Source organism: Bos indicus, chromosome 13, assembly GCF_029378745.1.
Source record: "Bos indicus isolate NIAB-ARS_2022 breed Sahiwal x Tharparkar chromosome 13, NIAB-ARS_B.indTharparkar_mat_pri_1.0, whole genome shotgun sequence".
NCBI classification, from domain to species: domain Eukaryota; kingdom Metazoa; phylum Chordata; class Mammalia; order Artiodactyla; family Bovidae; genus Bos; species Bos indicus.
In genome coordinates, this window is record NC_091772.1 from 46,503,226 (window position 1) to 46,516,787 (window position 13,562).

Consider the following 13,562-nt stretch of genomic DNA (forward strand, 5'->3'; position numbering starts at 1 on the left):
GTGATCGTTTGGGAACTCAGTGTGCACAAACGTTATGTCTGCAGGAATCCTAGTAAGTCTCACCTGCGCCATGCCATCCCCAGTGCAGAGAGGGGGCCTGGGCTGCTGGAAAGTCCTTCCATATTTAACTTCACTGCTGACCGCTTGATGAACGGTGTGCGCAGCCCACAAGTGAGGCAGACAGCTCAGCCGCGAGCTCGGCTCCAGAACCCTCCGGCCTTTGCCAAGAGAGACGTGGGGCCCGGGCGCGTGGAGCAGAGCAGCTTCGAGTCCTCCCCGGGCTTAGGCAGAGGGAGGTGAGTGCTCATGATTTCTGTTGGACGGGTACTGTGGGCACTACATAAAACTATTAGTAGTGTCAAATTCCATGAATTTAAATGTCCCTCACAGAAAATCAAAGGGAAGGCTATAACTATCCAAGGTCTTGTATAGTCACTCACAGGGTTGGTTACTTTTAGAGCAGAGACTTGACTGGTCCCATATTTATGGTGACAGGACACTGTTCCGTGGGAACCAAGGGTGGGCCAGACCCTGGGTCCTGGTCATTAACGTGCTGGCCCTGGCTGGGCAGCTGTATGGATTTTCAGACCGTGGAAGCCATCAGGGCAGTGAAGTGTCTTGGTGCCCTCAGGCCTGCATGACATCCATTCAGAAGGTGGGGTTGTTGCTGGGCTTGAGCCAAGTTTGGGGAAGGGCACTGAAGCCAGTGGTTTAGACCTTGAACCTTGGAAACATGCCTTGGGAACCATGGAGTGAAAGGCTGGCAGACGGGAGAGGAAGCCCTGTGTGGTTCAGTGGAGTGAGGGCTGGGGGCTTGGGAGTGGACCAGGCTGTCTGGGCGCTGTGCCCTTGGATGATCAATCCAATGGATCGTCGTTGCTGGTGGTTTTTTTTTTTTTTTCGCAATTCACCTTTATAGCTCCGTGTCGGATTTTATACACCTTGCCACTCCAGCTGAATGGAAGTTCGAATATTCATATAACAGAAATTCTAAATGGGAAAATTATTTAAATCAGTGTTTTCTTTTATATCCCTATCTAGACCTCAGTTTTACTTCTTTATTATAAAATTTTTGTTTTTCTTATAAGATTGGGATTTTAGAATCTAAAGTCATCTATAGTAGATTACAAAGTTGTGAAGACTGAAATGTGCACACGCTGTGTACTCAGTGAAATCTGTTTCCAGTGGAAAAGGTCACAGTCTGCTGCTTTCCTCTTCTCTAGGAAGAGCTCCTTTGGTTATCGGAAGAAGCGGGAGGAGAAGTTCACAGTGAGTACCTCAGAGCCCTGCCGCTTTTGCCTGACGTTTCAATCCCACTTACACTGAACAAGCATGAGGTTTGACGAAGGTGTGAGAAGGAACTTTTAGACATGGTCCTGCGGTTTTCTCGCCATGTGGTGTCGGCTGGGTGATAATGGCCCCTTTCGATGTTCTGAAGAGGAGGTGATGGCTGGTTTCCTGAGAAACCCCTGACTTCCCTGTGCCCTGTGCAGCACACAGGTGCACCCAGGGGCGGCTTGCACACGTGTGGTCTATCCACAGGCATCCAGATGGGTGCTTTCTGTGTGGGTAACCAGGTAGTGGTGCACTTTGAAATTATCGGGACCATGAGTTTGGACAAGCAGAATGAACTTCTCCCATGTAGGAATTAGCTCATCAGTGTTTTTCATTCAAAATATTTTTCTCTGTACCCGCTGTGTGGAAAGCATTCTACACAGTGCCTTCTGTAGCTTACAGTCAGGACAAACCCAAAATCAGTCAATGATGAGCGTACAGTGGTGACTATGTCGCTTGGTGACTGAGCAGCTCTCTCTCTGGGTGGCTCTGCAGCACTCCGATGGGGGCAAGCACCTGCCATTGTGGGCGCTGTGCCTGTGGACGTGGGCTCTGTATGCAGAGCTCCTCACCTGGAAGCTGGAGAAGACCCTGAGGCAGTTCTCAATCTGGACCCCAAGCCATCGAGTTATGTGCTCCCCTTACAGGACATAGCTTTTATTTGCCTAGAGTTTAGAAAGTGCACGTTGGTAATAAGTGAACATCCTGATTTTACCATATTTGTCAATTCGGTCTAGTTTTTGGTGACTCCTTTGGTAAGGCAATTTGTTCGGTTGATTCCAGTTGGAATGCATGAATTCCTGTACATTAAGACCAACAGAACGGGCATCTGTCTCTTGAGATCCTGGTCACCCCACAGGCGTCATCCCCCTGCTCACTGCATCATCTCCAGGGGGAAATGTATCCCATCACCATGCTGGTCTCGTTCTGTGTTGTGTTCCTAATCTGTGTGTTCATGCCCGGAACCACTCAGATGCCCACTCACGTGGTGTGGGTGTGTGTATTCAACAGTGAGCCCGTCGCTGCAGTAGGTGTTCTGAGCACCTGAGCAGCTTAGAGGCAGGTGGCAGACATGAACTGGAGGCCAGGCCACACTCCCTGGGACCAGGGATGGCACTCAGGCCTCACGTAAAGCCATTCAGACTCTAAAAATGTTCAAACACTGCCTCTTTGGTCCTAAAAGCCAGGTCTTCCTTCCTAGAAATGCTCGTCTTCCGAAAAGCTGGGTTCACCTCAGAAACGTGCAGAGCTTTAAAGTGAAGCCTCTGAAAATTGGTTTGAGGTGAGCATGACCCAGCGTGTGCTGGGCTGCAGGGCACAGTGCAGCCTGGTTCAGAGGAGGGCACGCGTGTAAGCACGGTTGGCGGCTTGTAGGCACCAGTGCCACAGAGAAGACGGCCAGAGGCCCAGAGCATACTCGGGCAGTGGTCACAGGCTGCAGAGGAGACGGCCAGAGGCCCAGAGCATACTCGAGCAGTGGTCAGCTTGATTTCATCCTTGACCTGGGCTCCTGAGCTCTACCACAGTTTCTCTAGATTTTACTTCTGTAGAGATGCCTGTTGGTGTTAAGTTTCTGGGAAATTGTGGCCTTTCCTGTGAAGTAAGCCCCAGGAGGGCATGGCTTCCCATCCAAGTAGCCCACCATTCAGCTAAAAATACCTGTGTTCTCCCCAGTGTAAAGCTCACGTCCCTTTTCCGCCTCGTCTCTCTCAGCTCAGGAGCTGGGTGCTCAGAACGGTTCCTGGTAGGCTGACTAGGAGCGTTCCAGTAAAAAAATACATCACTGCCTTTCTCCTGAGGTCTTGGACTTAAGTTTTACTTGAGTATTATGCTGAGTTTACATTTTTGAAGTCATGGAGTGTGATAGAATCTCTTGTTAAATATCATGCTTTTACATGCTGATTAAAAATATTAGGAGTTTCAATAAGTTAATTTTCAGGTAACTAAAACCCCCCCTTCCCTTTTCTATTAAACTTTTTTTTAATGGAAATCCTTGTGAAATTTCTAACATAAGTTGTACAGAGTTGAGAGCGTGACTTTTGTTTTCTTCTTTATCCTCTATTTCTTAGATTATAGACTCTGCTGTGGTAACACAGAACTTGTGTGGAGGTGAATAAGGTTAATGTCAAGATGCAGGTTCTTGGGACTTTGCTGTGTCCCACTGGTCTGTGTCAGCTGCCTGGAGATCTGGGTGTCACACACACCTAGCTCTTACCGCATGTTTGAGCGTGGCTGGCAGAGCGCTGCGGTTCCTTCTGCCTTTTCAGCTCCACTTTCATGGGTGAAGCTGCCTAACCAGGTGACCTTTGACAGGTGACCACGTTGGCAGGGTTGAGGACCTCAGAGACCAGGGAGGTGTTTCTGAGCCCCTCTTGCCCAGCCACCCTGGGCAACTGCACCATGTTCTTCTCTTTCAGAGGAGTCAGACTCAGTCTCCAACGCCGCCCAGACCGCCGTCCCCCAGCTTCGAATTAGGCCTGTCCAGCTTCCCCCCACTGCCTGGGGCAGCAGGGCATTTGAAGACAGAGGACTTATTTGAGAACAGGCTGTCAGGCTTGCTCACAGGAACATCCAAAGAAAGGGTAAGATGTCCGAGCTTCCGAGCCTGATGCTTGCTCTTGCTCTTCACAGGCGTGCTGTGTCCACGTGTGGAAGAGGCTTATGGAGGGCAAGTGACGCAGTGGCCTCCCAGGTTTTGAGCAGCAGGGTCAGAGAGAAGGCCTGCGCTGCTGGGCTATAGAAATGCAGGTTGCGTCATTATTCTTGTTTTGTAGGACCTGCTTGCATTTTCCAGATCAGCAGAGTAAAAAAGAAAAGTCTGAATCATGCCAGAAATAACATGTTTTGAATAATCTACATGAATAACTAGAAGCTTGAGCAACTGTACTGTAATACAGGGGTGCGGTCGGTGACCTCTGTGGGCTTCCACGCTCCTAGGTGTCACTCCTTAGCAGTGACTCCATCCTGGGCATGACGAGCACTATGGGCGCCAGGCGCTCCCTGTGGCTCTGCTGCCAGCAACAGCAGAGGGACCGAGCTGCTGCCAGGACCAGGGCGGGGGGCCGGAACGCCTCGCCCAGCCACCCCACTGAGCTCTCGACCTGGCTCTCACCACCATCACCCCCATGCCCTTTCCCCCTGCCATCACCCCACCTACTGCCCCCGATCTGAGTCAGAATCCCTCACTCTGGGTTGGGGAAGGCATTGCCTGGCAGACTCCATCCACAGCATCTGCAGCTGGGGAGCCCTGCAGAGCCCCTCGGTGCCAGGCAGGGTCGTGGTACCCTTTAGCCAGATCTTTAGTTGTCTCATACTGGTGTGTGGTTACTGCTCCTGTTTTTAGCCTTCGAGACTGAGAGGGTTCCGCGTTTTATTTTAGAGAAGCACTTACTAAACTTGATGTGCCCTGTGCGTTACTGTATACCTTAAACTCCAGATAGTGATGTCTGAGGTGTCAGTGCCCCATGGAGTGATGGCAGAGTTGGTGCGACCAGTCCTAGCTTCACATGGACCCCATTCCCCTCGAGGTGGGCAGAGGAGCAGGACAAGCAGGCTCCTACCCTGTTTCAAAAATAGCTTTTAAAAAATTCTTTTTACTACTTTTTTTTTTTTTTTTAACATTTCAAGTTTGTGTGAAATTTATCTTGAGAAAAGAAATGCTGCTTTTAAGAAGTCTGAGCCTGATTCCAGCTGGAAGGGCCCGTGTCACTGCTTCTCAGCAGAAGACCTTGGTGGCGTGTAGGGCCCTGGGAGGCCTCAGATTGGACAGGTTCTGACAGCACAGTAGCACCGCACATGCCCTGGGCGTGAGGGAGCTTTTACACAAAGGAGGCATTTCTACGCCCGTGTTTCCGCCACCCTTGAGTACAAGATCGTGAGAGATGATTGTTCTTATGGCCCCCGGGTTGCCATCACCACCTCCCCTGTGCCTAGCCATTCCCTCCTCCAGGAGGAGGTATCTACCTGACCCAGAGATTGAACCCTGGTCTCCTGGGTGGGGAGGGCAGTGCTATTCCCTTCAGAGTTCTCATTTCTGAACTTTCTATCTGCTTTGAAGAGTGAGATTTTGAGAAAAGGCCTGTTGGTAATCAGGCTCCCTTCTGGCTCTTTATTTTCTCTGTCGCCTTTTTTAATTAACAAAATGGCTGTGTGTTTGAGTGGTCATTGCCTATCGCCAGGTATCTGCCTTAAACGGACTAAGTCTCTTTGCTTCCCGTTGAGTCAGGAGAGTTCACATCAGCTTTCAGGGGCTGCTGGTGAATTCAGGTGGGAACTGCCGCCCTCACCCCTCGAGGCACTCAGGTTCAGTCAGTGTGGAGCCATGCACTGATGTCCCTGCAAGGCTGAGCCATGCTGGACTCTGCTGGGGACTCTGCGCTGTAGATGTGAGAGTTCAGGTGCCGGCAGCTCAGATGAGTGCGGTCCGGTCCCTTTGGGATGGTGGGTGTGCCAGCCGCTGTGCTTGCACACAGAGGAAGGCTAGAGACAGGCGGGGTCTGCCCAGAGGAGGGGCGGCTGCAGTGTCCACTCTGCCCGGGGTCGGCCCACGCCTGCTCCCGAAGACGGCGGACACCATCGCTGTGTGTTTAAGATCATTGATGGAGACCTGCTGGACGTGCCTCTGTGCGGTGATGAACTGTTCTTCATGGTTTCAGAGCCTGAACGCAGATGCCAGCACGAACACTCTTCCTGCGGTGCACCCGCGAGAGCCCTTGGCGCCCTGTGCCGTGTCCGCAGCCTGCGAGCGCACCCCCTCCCCTGCCCGCCCGCCTGAGTAAGTCCAGCCATGCCCGGGGCCCCGCGCCCAGTGCCCTCTGCGGGGCTGCCCACTCATGTCCACTCACGCATGTGCCCGGTGGCATCTTTCCAGGGACGCCAAGGTGGTGGAGAAGCAGAGGGAAACCCCGAGTGTGGACAGACCGCCTCCTGCCCTGGCCCTGAGCACCACTGCAAGTAAATCGGTGCAGGTGAACGGTGCTGCCTCGGTATGTGCCCGCAGGGGTTGGGGGATGCCCAGGGGCTTCCAGAGGGGTGGCCACGCACGTGCGCAGCAGGCCCTCTGCACAGGGTACCAGGGCCTTGGGTGATAATTCCAGCTGACCGCTGTGGCTGTTCATCATCTGAGGAGCTGCAGCTTTCAGCTCCTGTGCCTCGTGGATCAGCGGGCCCCCCGTCTCCCACCCTACTCCTCTTCCTTTCATTTTTAAGTTACAAATGGTTGATGGAGATGACAGACTTTAAATGTCGTCTTCTGTCATTTAGGCTTCATGCTTCCACTTACCTGGAAACCCCCTCCCCTTTTTTAAGTTGTTACCTCTGACTTTTCTTTTGTCACACCTCCAGTCCCCCATATGGGCCGGCCATCCTCTTCCCCAGTCCCAGAGGCCGCGTGGCCAGCAAAAGCAGCTGCTGCTCTCATTCTTGGAGCTGCCTGGTGTCTGCTGCCTCTTTGGGCTTGTCTGTGCCTTGGAAAGTGCCCACAGGCCAGAGGCTGGGAGTTCAGTCTGCACTCTACTTCTCCATGCCTTTTATCCATTTTTACAAAGTATTTGTAGAGTGTCTTGGAGGGAAAGTTGTGCTCCAGGGGAAACTCAGTTGTTGAAATGTAGGAACTCTTCATTTAAGATACTTCTGAATGTGGTTAGAGCTGGAAACTTGTACCTCTGCCTCTGTGAACCTGATTCTCATATGTCATCACACTAATCCCAGAGTTGTCCGTTTCCCAGGAATTGCGAAAACCCAGCTACGCAGAGATTTGTCAGAGGACAAGTAGAGAGCCGCCGTCTTCCCCGTTGCAACCCCCAAAAGAACAGAAGCCAAACCCGGTCGGCTCTGGGAAGGAAGAGAGGAAGGTCACGGAGAGAGAGCCCCCCGCCCCCAAATCCAGCCCAGGACCACCCAAAGACCAGAGGAGGCCGCTGGGCCGCCGGCCGTCACCCCCAGGCTTGGGGCGGCGTCCGCACAGAGAACAGAGCCCCCAACCCAGGCCCCCTCAGTGAGCACCGAAGTCTGGGAGGGCTGCGAGGAGCTGAGGTCGCCACAACTAGGCACTATCCCGCTCGGACGTGAGTGAGCCGCTGGCTAGGAGCTTGCAGTGTAGGCGAGGCCCACAAGGTGCCTGCAAGTTATTTTTCTTCTATGAGTCGGATTTCCCCCCTCTTGAAAAAAATCTATTTTTCAGGATTTAATTAATATAAACCTTATTTTAGGTTGGTGCTTAACTGGAGGTGATGCATAAGTCTGATTTTTTTCAGGATAGAAAATGCATTTATCCTAACAAATTGATATTTTTTATTAAGCCTCCATGTGGCTATGAATGCAAGCTATATATATAGTGAGTTTTTCTAAATTAAGCGGAACTATGCTACTTCATTTTTTAAAATAACTGGTTAGCAAGTGCGTATCTCTGAGATGTCCAGGCCGCCGGGTGAAGCTGAGGACCAGGGAGGAGGACTGAGGTGATGCTGTGAGCACAGCCTGGGGGAGCGGGCGGGCTCGCCAGCCTGGGAGCTGCCCTTCACTCGGAAGCCTAGCAGGTGGTTCTAGCATTTTCTAAGCAGAGTCCGGTTTTGGTCCGCTGGGCAGAGTAAACCTGCACAGCCCCGAGAGCCCTCTTGTCCTGCCAGCAAGTAACCAGCTCCTCACTCTAGTCTCAAGTGGCTGTTATGTAAGATAAACTCAAAGCACATTGTGAATAGAACTCAAATGAAATATAAACTTTGTAGCCCACTGACATGTTACCGCGAAATTGTACCCTGATGTTTTGCTCCCGCAAGTGGGTGGGGAGTGGGTGGGGAGGGCGTGGAGCCCGGCTCGCAGTCGGCCCTCCCCCACCCGCCCCCAACTCCCCGGGCCTCCCGGGTCCTCCCGGCACCGCCCCCAGATCCTCCCGGGCCCCCGTGCGGATCGTGGGGGATGTGGTTGTGGTGCCCTCTGGTGGCGGAGGGTCCCAGCCCGCTCTCCTTACCTCCAAGACAGGGTCAGTGATCCCTTCTCCAAGTGCTGCTCTCCAAGAACACGCATGCACTAAAGCTAGCAGTTGATAATAAAGTTTAACATAAATTATTTTGTTTTAAAATGCCTAAATTCTTTCTTTACGTATTCTAAGCAGCAGACATTAAAGTATTTCCTGCTAAATGTAACCATACAGTTTATTCCACAAAACGTTATTTAATAAGACTGAGGGTTTTTTTTTTTTTTTAAAGAGATTATTTCCATCCAATATTTAAAGACTTGAATTTTATTTAAACTTGAAAATGACTTTGCCTTAACTTTTGTATAGGACAGCTTAAGAGTTCTGAGATGGGCCTGGGTTGGCATGAGTGGGGTCTGCTGTCACGGTGTCACTGGGTGAGCACTGTAGGGAGGACTAGCAGCCGTGTTTGTAATTTACCTGGAAGATCTTACACAATTGATCTTTTTTCAGATTGTTGAAAAATCCTGTAAATGCAAATAGTCGATACTGTATTAAATATGTGCACTTGGGAGTGTGTGCTTTGCTTGTACAGTTGTAAATAATCAGAACATATTAAAAAGGTACCCTAAAGAGAAAAATCTGATAAAAATTGATATATTATAAATGTTACTATTGACCTGGATGTAGATAAACTCAATGTTGTGGTTTGAATATTATTTTAATTTGTTGAAGTTTTTTTTCTTTTTCTCTTGTACTGGTGTGTTGAACTGATTTCTGCCTCTTTGCTGCTGCGAAAGGGAGATGGAAGTCTGATTAAAACCTTCGAATGTTTTCATGCTCTTCTTAAAAGTATGTTAAGTATGTACTAATCACAGCTAATTGTGAAAGGGTTTTCAAAATATAATCTGTAAAGTGGAAACTGGCAGGATCTGCAAGTGAAAGTGAAAAATAATCTCTTTAGAATCACAAATGGCTAATAAGCATGACACGCCTGCGGAGGAAAGCAGGCCCGTCTCCTGGAGAGCAGCGTCTTTGTTCAAAGGCCTGGACACCCACACGGTGCTCATGTTTCCGAGGCCCCTGAAAGGAGCAGGGAATTTACTTCATTGTAGTTGTGAGATTGCTGACTAAGAGAGTTTGAAATGATTGACCTGTTCCACCGAAACCAGTGCATACTATAGGAAGAGCTGGAGAGGCCCAGGACCCCGTGATGTGGCTGCCAGAGGAGGGAGCGATGCAGCATGTTGCCCGGAAGTCCAAGCCCCGTGGAGCCCAGACACTGGTTTTCAGTAGGTCCCTCCCTGGAGGGCCATCTGCGCTGTGTGGCCCTGTGACGGCAGCCGGGCCCTCAAGTGGTGTGACCCATTTGTCACATGAGGCCTCCGCTCCCGCAGCCTCAAGTCTAGACTTCACTTGGATGTCATTTTTATCGCATCCTTTTAATTAAGCAAGGGTGATATGCCAAATAGCCGTGTAATGTCCCCCAACCCCGCCTTTCTGAGGTTCCTGAGATTTTCCACTCACAGAAAGCATGGGGGTGTCTGGCTTCCTGCCACGTAGCATCTCTCTGCGGGCAGTTCCTCAGGTAGAGTCAGAGACGGCGGCACAGACGGCGTTCTCCTCGGACAATTGTGCAGTGTCGTTTGGAGAGATGGGGGGAGAGTCCCACCCTGTTTCACATGAATTTCGCACAGTCATTGCTCTCTGAGAGTCCGTGTCGTGCTGTTTCTCATCAGGCCCTCCTGTAACCACCACTGGTGGTCGCTAGTGTGGCAAGAAATATGTCATGTTGCCACGTGGTCAGGGCCACCATGGTGCCACATGGAGTCTGCACTGGGGCTTTGGCCTCGGGGCAGGCGTGGCTGGAGTCTGCATCCAGGTCTGAGGAGCAGCGGACGATGGGCCTGAAGGAGCAGCCGTGGTGCCAGCTTGCAGGAGGGCAGGGGCACGGACGCCTCGCCAGGGCTGTTTCTGTTCTACTTTTTTTCATTAAGACTGGAATCAAGCTTATGTGTAAACTATTGGTAATTTAAGTTTCCTTTTGTGTCATTCAGTGTAAAACTGTCTAATTTGAAAAAATGTAGGTTATGAAAAATAAAGATTTAGGCACTGTTTGGGTTTTCTTTTGACTTTTTTAAAATTATAATTTTCAAGAATGGAACTTTTTAAAAAATAATATTTTGTCTGATCCATGTGTGTCGTGAGAATGAAGTACGGGTTCCATCATCTCTTAAGTCCTTGCAGTGGGAGTGCTGTGGCTCAGTTGTAAGCCTGCAGGGTGGGCGCTCAGGCAAGTATTGGTGAGGATACAGTTCATTAAATCCAAGGTTTACCACGAGAATAAGTATCCCTGTGTCGGGCTCTTCTGTTTCTTCTGTTAAATGTCCTTGACTCAGGAGATGCCCACATAAAGTCACCTGGGGTAGAGATGGGGCCATCATGTTCAAATCCTAAGTGAGCCTCAGAAACTGTGATGGACTTGACCCTAAGTTCAGCGGTAGCCCATGCCCACGCTGACCCCTTGGAGCCATCCCATGCCTGCAGTAGCTCAGGCTTCTGGACCTCCCAAGGTCTGTTCGGAGACCAGGTCTTTTTCAGTGCAGTAGGTATTGTCCACAGCAGGTGTGACCCCACTGAATTAGCCTGAGACAGCCATGGAGCCTGCACATGTTCCTGTGCACGTGGGATCAACACACACACCTGTGGACACAGGATCCCAGCACCCTGAGGAGCACCGACTGATTTCAAGCTGCTCAATGTTGTCAGAAGCCCCTGGGGCCATGCTGAAGCTCCAGTTCTACCCCAGCCTGGGGAGCCTGGTCTGATGGGCTCTGTGGGGCCAGGGGGTGAGGCTACCTCCAGACCCCTTTGGTCTGCACCTGTCTGCCAGCCAGTTGACTTTGGGGTCCTGGTCCAGACAGACGAACCCACCCCTAACCTTTATCCTCTTCCTACCATGAAATGCTCAGTCCTCCTCAAAGTGGGATCCCCAGGACGGCAACCCCCTCACCCCGGAACTTGAAGTGCAAGCTCCCTGACCTGCTGGGTGGGACCTGCAGCAGGTCAACAAGATGCACACATGCCCCCCACTTGGCCAACCCAGGGGCCAGTGGGCCTCCACGCGAGGAACAACCCCTGGGCCGAGGAATGCGCCCAGCATCCCACAGGTGACAGTGCTGGCTGGGAGGGGCCCTTGTGAGCAGAGGGACCTGGGAATTCTCAGATGGCCCTCAGGGCAGCCACGCTGCTCCCTGCCCATGTGGGCAGGCCTTGGGTCTTGGGCAGCTGGAGAAGACCCAGTTCAGATTCCTGAAGTCACGCCTGCCCGGAAGTGGGTCAGAAAAGAGCAGTAAAGACGGGGAGTGAAGGGTGCTGGTGGGCTCTGTCACCGTAAGCAGGGTCAGGCTGTGTGCTGCTCTCCGGCTCCAACCCCTGTGCTGCTGACAGGATGCCACAGCCGACACCAGGTATTTCCCTGGAGGTTTATGTTTCCTAAGAGGTGGAATTACGTGATTTTTAAACTACTGAGTTGTAATCAACAGGTAACAGTAGTGTCAGATGTATGTATAGCATAAAGATTAGAAACACGTGTGTTCTGAAATGGTCCCTATGATTTTTTGTGATTAGAACATTAAACATTTACTCTCAGTAGCTTTCAAGTACAGCATGGTTGGTTAGTCACCACACTATACAGTACATCCCCAGGTCTTAATTACTTTAACCTCCACCCACCACTCACCCCTGCCTCTGACGACCACCAGTCTGCTCGTTGTATCTGTGAACTTGGTTTGGTTTGTTTTTAGGTCCTACATGTAAGTGAGATCACGAGAAAAATTAGCACAGTGCCCTCAGGGTCCATCCATGTTGTCTCAAATGGTAAGATTTTGTTCTTTTTTATGACTAATGTTTCACATTACCTTCATCCATTAATCAGTTTCTTTATCCATTTATCCATCGATGGACACTTAAGTTGCTTCCATATCAGCTATTGTAAATGATGCTGCAGTGAACATGAGAATGTAGATGTCTTTTCGACTGTTTTCATTTTCTAAAGATAAATACCCGGAAGTGGGATTGCTGGATCACATGGTAGTTCTGTTTTAGCTTTCTGTTTCCCATAGTGATTGCACTAGTTTGCATTCCCACCAACAGTGTCTGAGGCTTCCCTTCTCTCCATATCCTCACTTGTTTGCTGTCTCTTTGAGGGCCATCCCGGCAGGCATGGGTGAGACCTTGCTGTAGTTCGATTCACACCTGCCTGGTGATGAGTGACGTGGAGCATCTTTTCATACATACTGTTGGCCATCTGTGTGTCTCCTTTGGAAAAATGTCTATTCAGATCCTTTGCTCAATTTTAAATGGGATTATTTGGGATTTTTTTGCTGTTTGATGAGTTATACATTTTGGACATTAACTCCCTATTGGATGTATGACTTACAGATATTTCCCCTATTTCTGTAGGTTGCCCTTTCAGGTTACTGATGGCTTACTTTTCTGTGCAGAAGTTATTCCGTTCGACTTAGTCCCACTTGTTAGTTTTTGCTTCTGTTGCCTTTGCTTTTGATGTCACATTGCTCCTGTGCTGCCCTCAGGAACGAGTCACCACGCTTTGTGATGGACATGGCCAAGATGCTGAGCCTGCGCCCCAAAAGGGGGCATGTCTGACCCCAAGCCTGCACCCTGGTTCTGTCACCAGAGCGTGGACAAGGGGCACCCAAGCCTGCAGCCTCCGTCCTCAGCTTTGTCCCTATGGACGAGCTTGCACTGTGGACTGGGCTGCAGTGATTTGTGCTCTGGGTGAACACACATGTGGGTTCTAACCTGGACTGGGTCATTCTACCCAGATCCTGAGGTGGCCCCAGAGGAGGCAGCCATGGGCTTACTGAGCCTGGGAGCTTCCAGAGGGTGCAGGAGGGTCATTCTCAGGCACTTACTGGCCCTTCCACTTGCCAAACAAGAAGTTGGCCTCAAAATGTGGGCTGCACGTTTTTGTCTAAACTTGTGCATTTTTCTCTCCTCCAATGGAGGCCTCTTTGCTTGTGACCCCAGGAGACTTCCAGACCCCTCGAAGTGCAGTTAGGGTCTCCCTCCCAAACCCCATGGCTCAGCCTCTGGGTCCCCAGCACCCAGGCACAGGAGGAACCACCGGGGCTGGGTCCTAGGAAGTGAAGACGGGGGAAGTAGAACCACGCATGGGAAGAGCCAGGGCACCTGACACTGGGAGGCAGCCCGAGCTGGAGGACACCCCAGCCCCCTCGCAGGACCGCCGCCCTACCCACCTGCCCCATCCCTGGAGCCACGGCTCCAACAC

The 13,562-nt window shown here is 51.0% G+C and overlaps 1 protein-coding gene across 5 annotated transcripts in view; it reads left to right on the forward strand.

Annotated features, from left to right (window-relative positions):
• The window catches only part of LARP4B (La ribonucleoprotein 4B), a 90,565-nt gene extending 80,200 nt beyond the window's left edge, over positions 1-10,365 (forward strand). For 4 of the 5 annotated variants that reach the window (XM_070801125.1, XM_070801124.1, XM_019973331.2 and 1 more), the window contains 6 exons: positions 45-296; positions 1,224-1,269; positions 3,753-3,917; positions 5,991-6,109; positions 6,206-6,320; positions 7,062-10,365. In XM_070801125.1, the coding sequence (XP_070657226.1) occupies positions 45-296; positions 1,224-1,269; positions 3,753-3,917; positions 5,991-6,109; positions 6,206-6,320; positions 7,062-7,334 (970 nt within the window). In that variant the 3' untranslated portion in view covers positions 7,335-10,365. The remainder of the gene's footprint in view (positions 1-44; positions 297-1,223; positions 1,270-3,752; positions 3,918-5,990; positions 6,110-6,205; positions 6,321-7,061) is intronic. The other variant, XM_070801123.1, reaches the window with a different exon arrangement.
• The last annotated feature ends 3,197 nt before the right edge of the window (positions 10,366-13,562 follow it).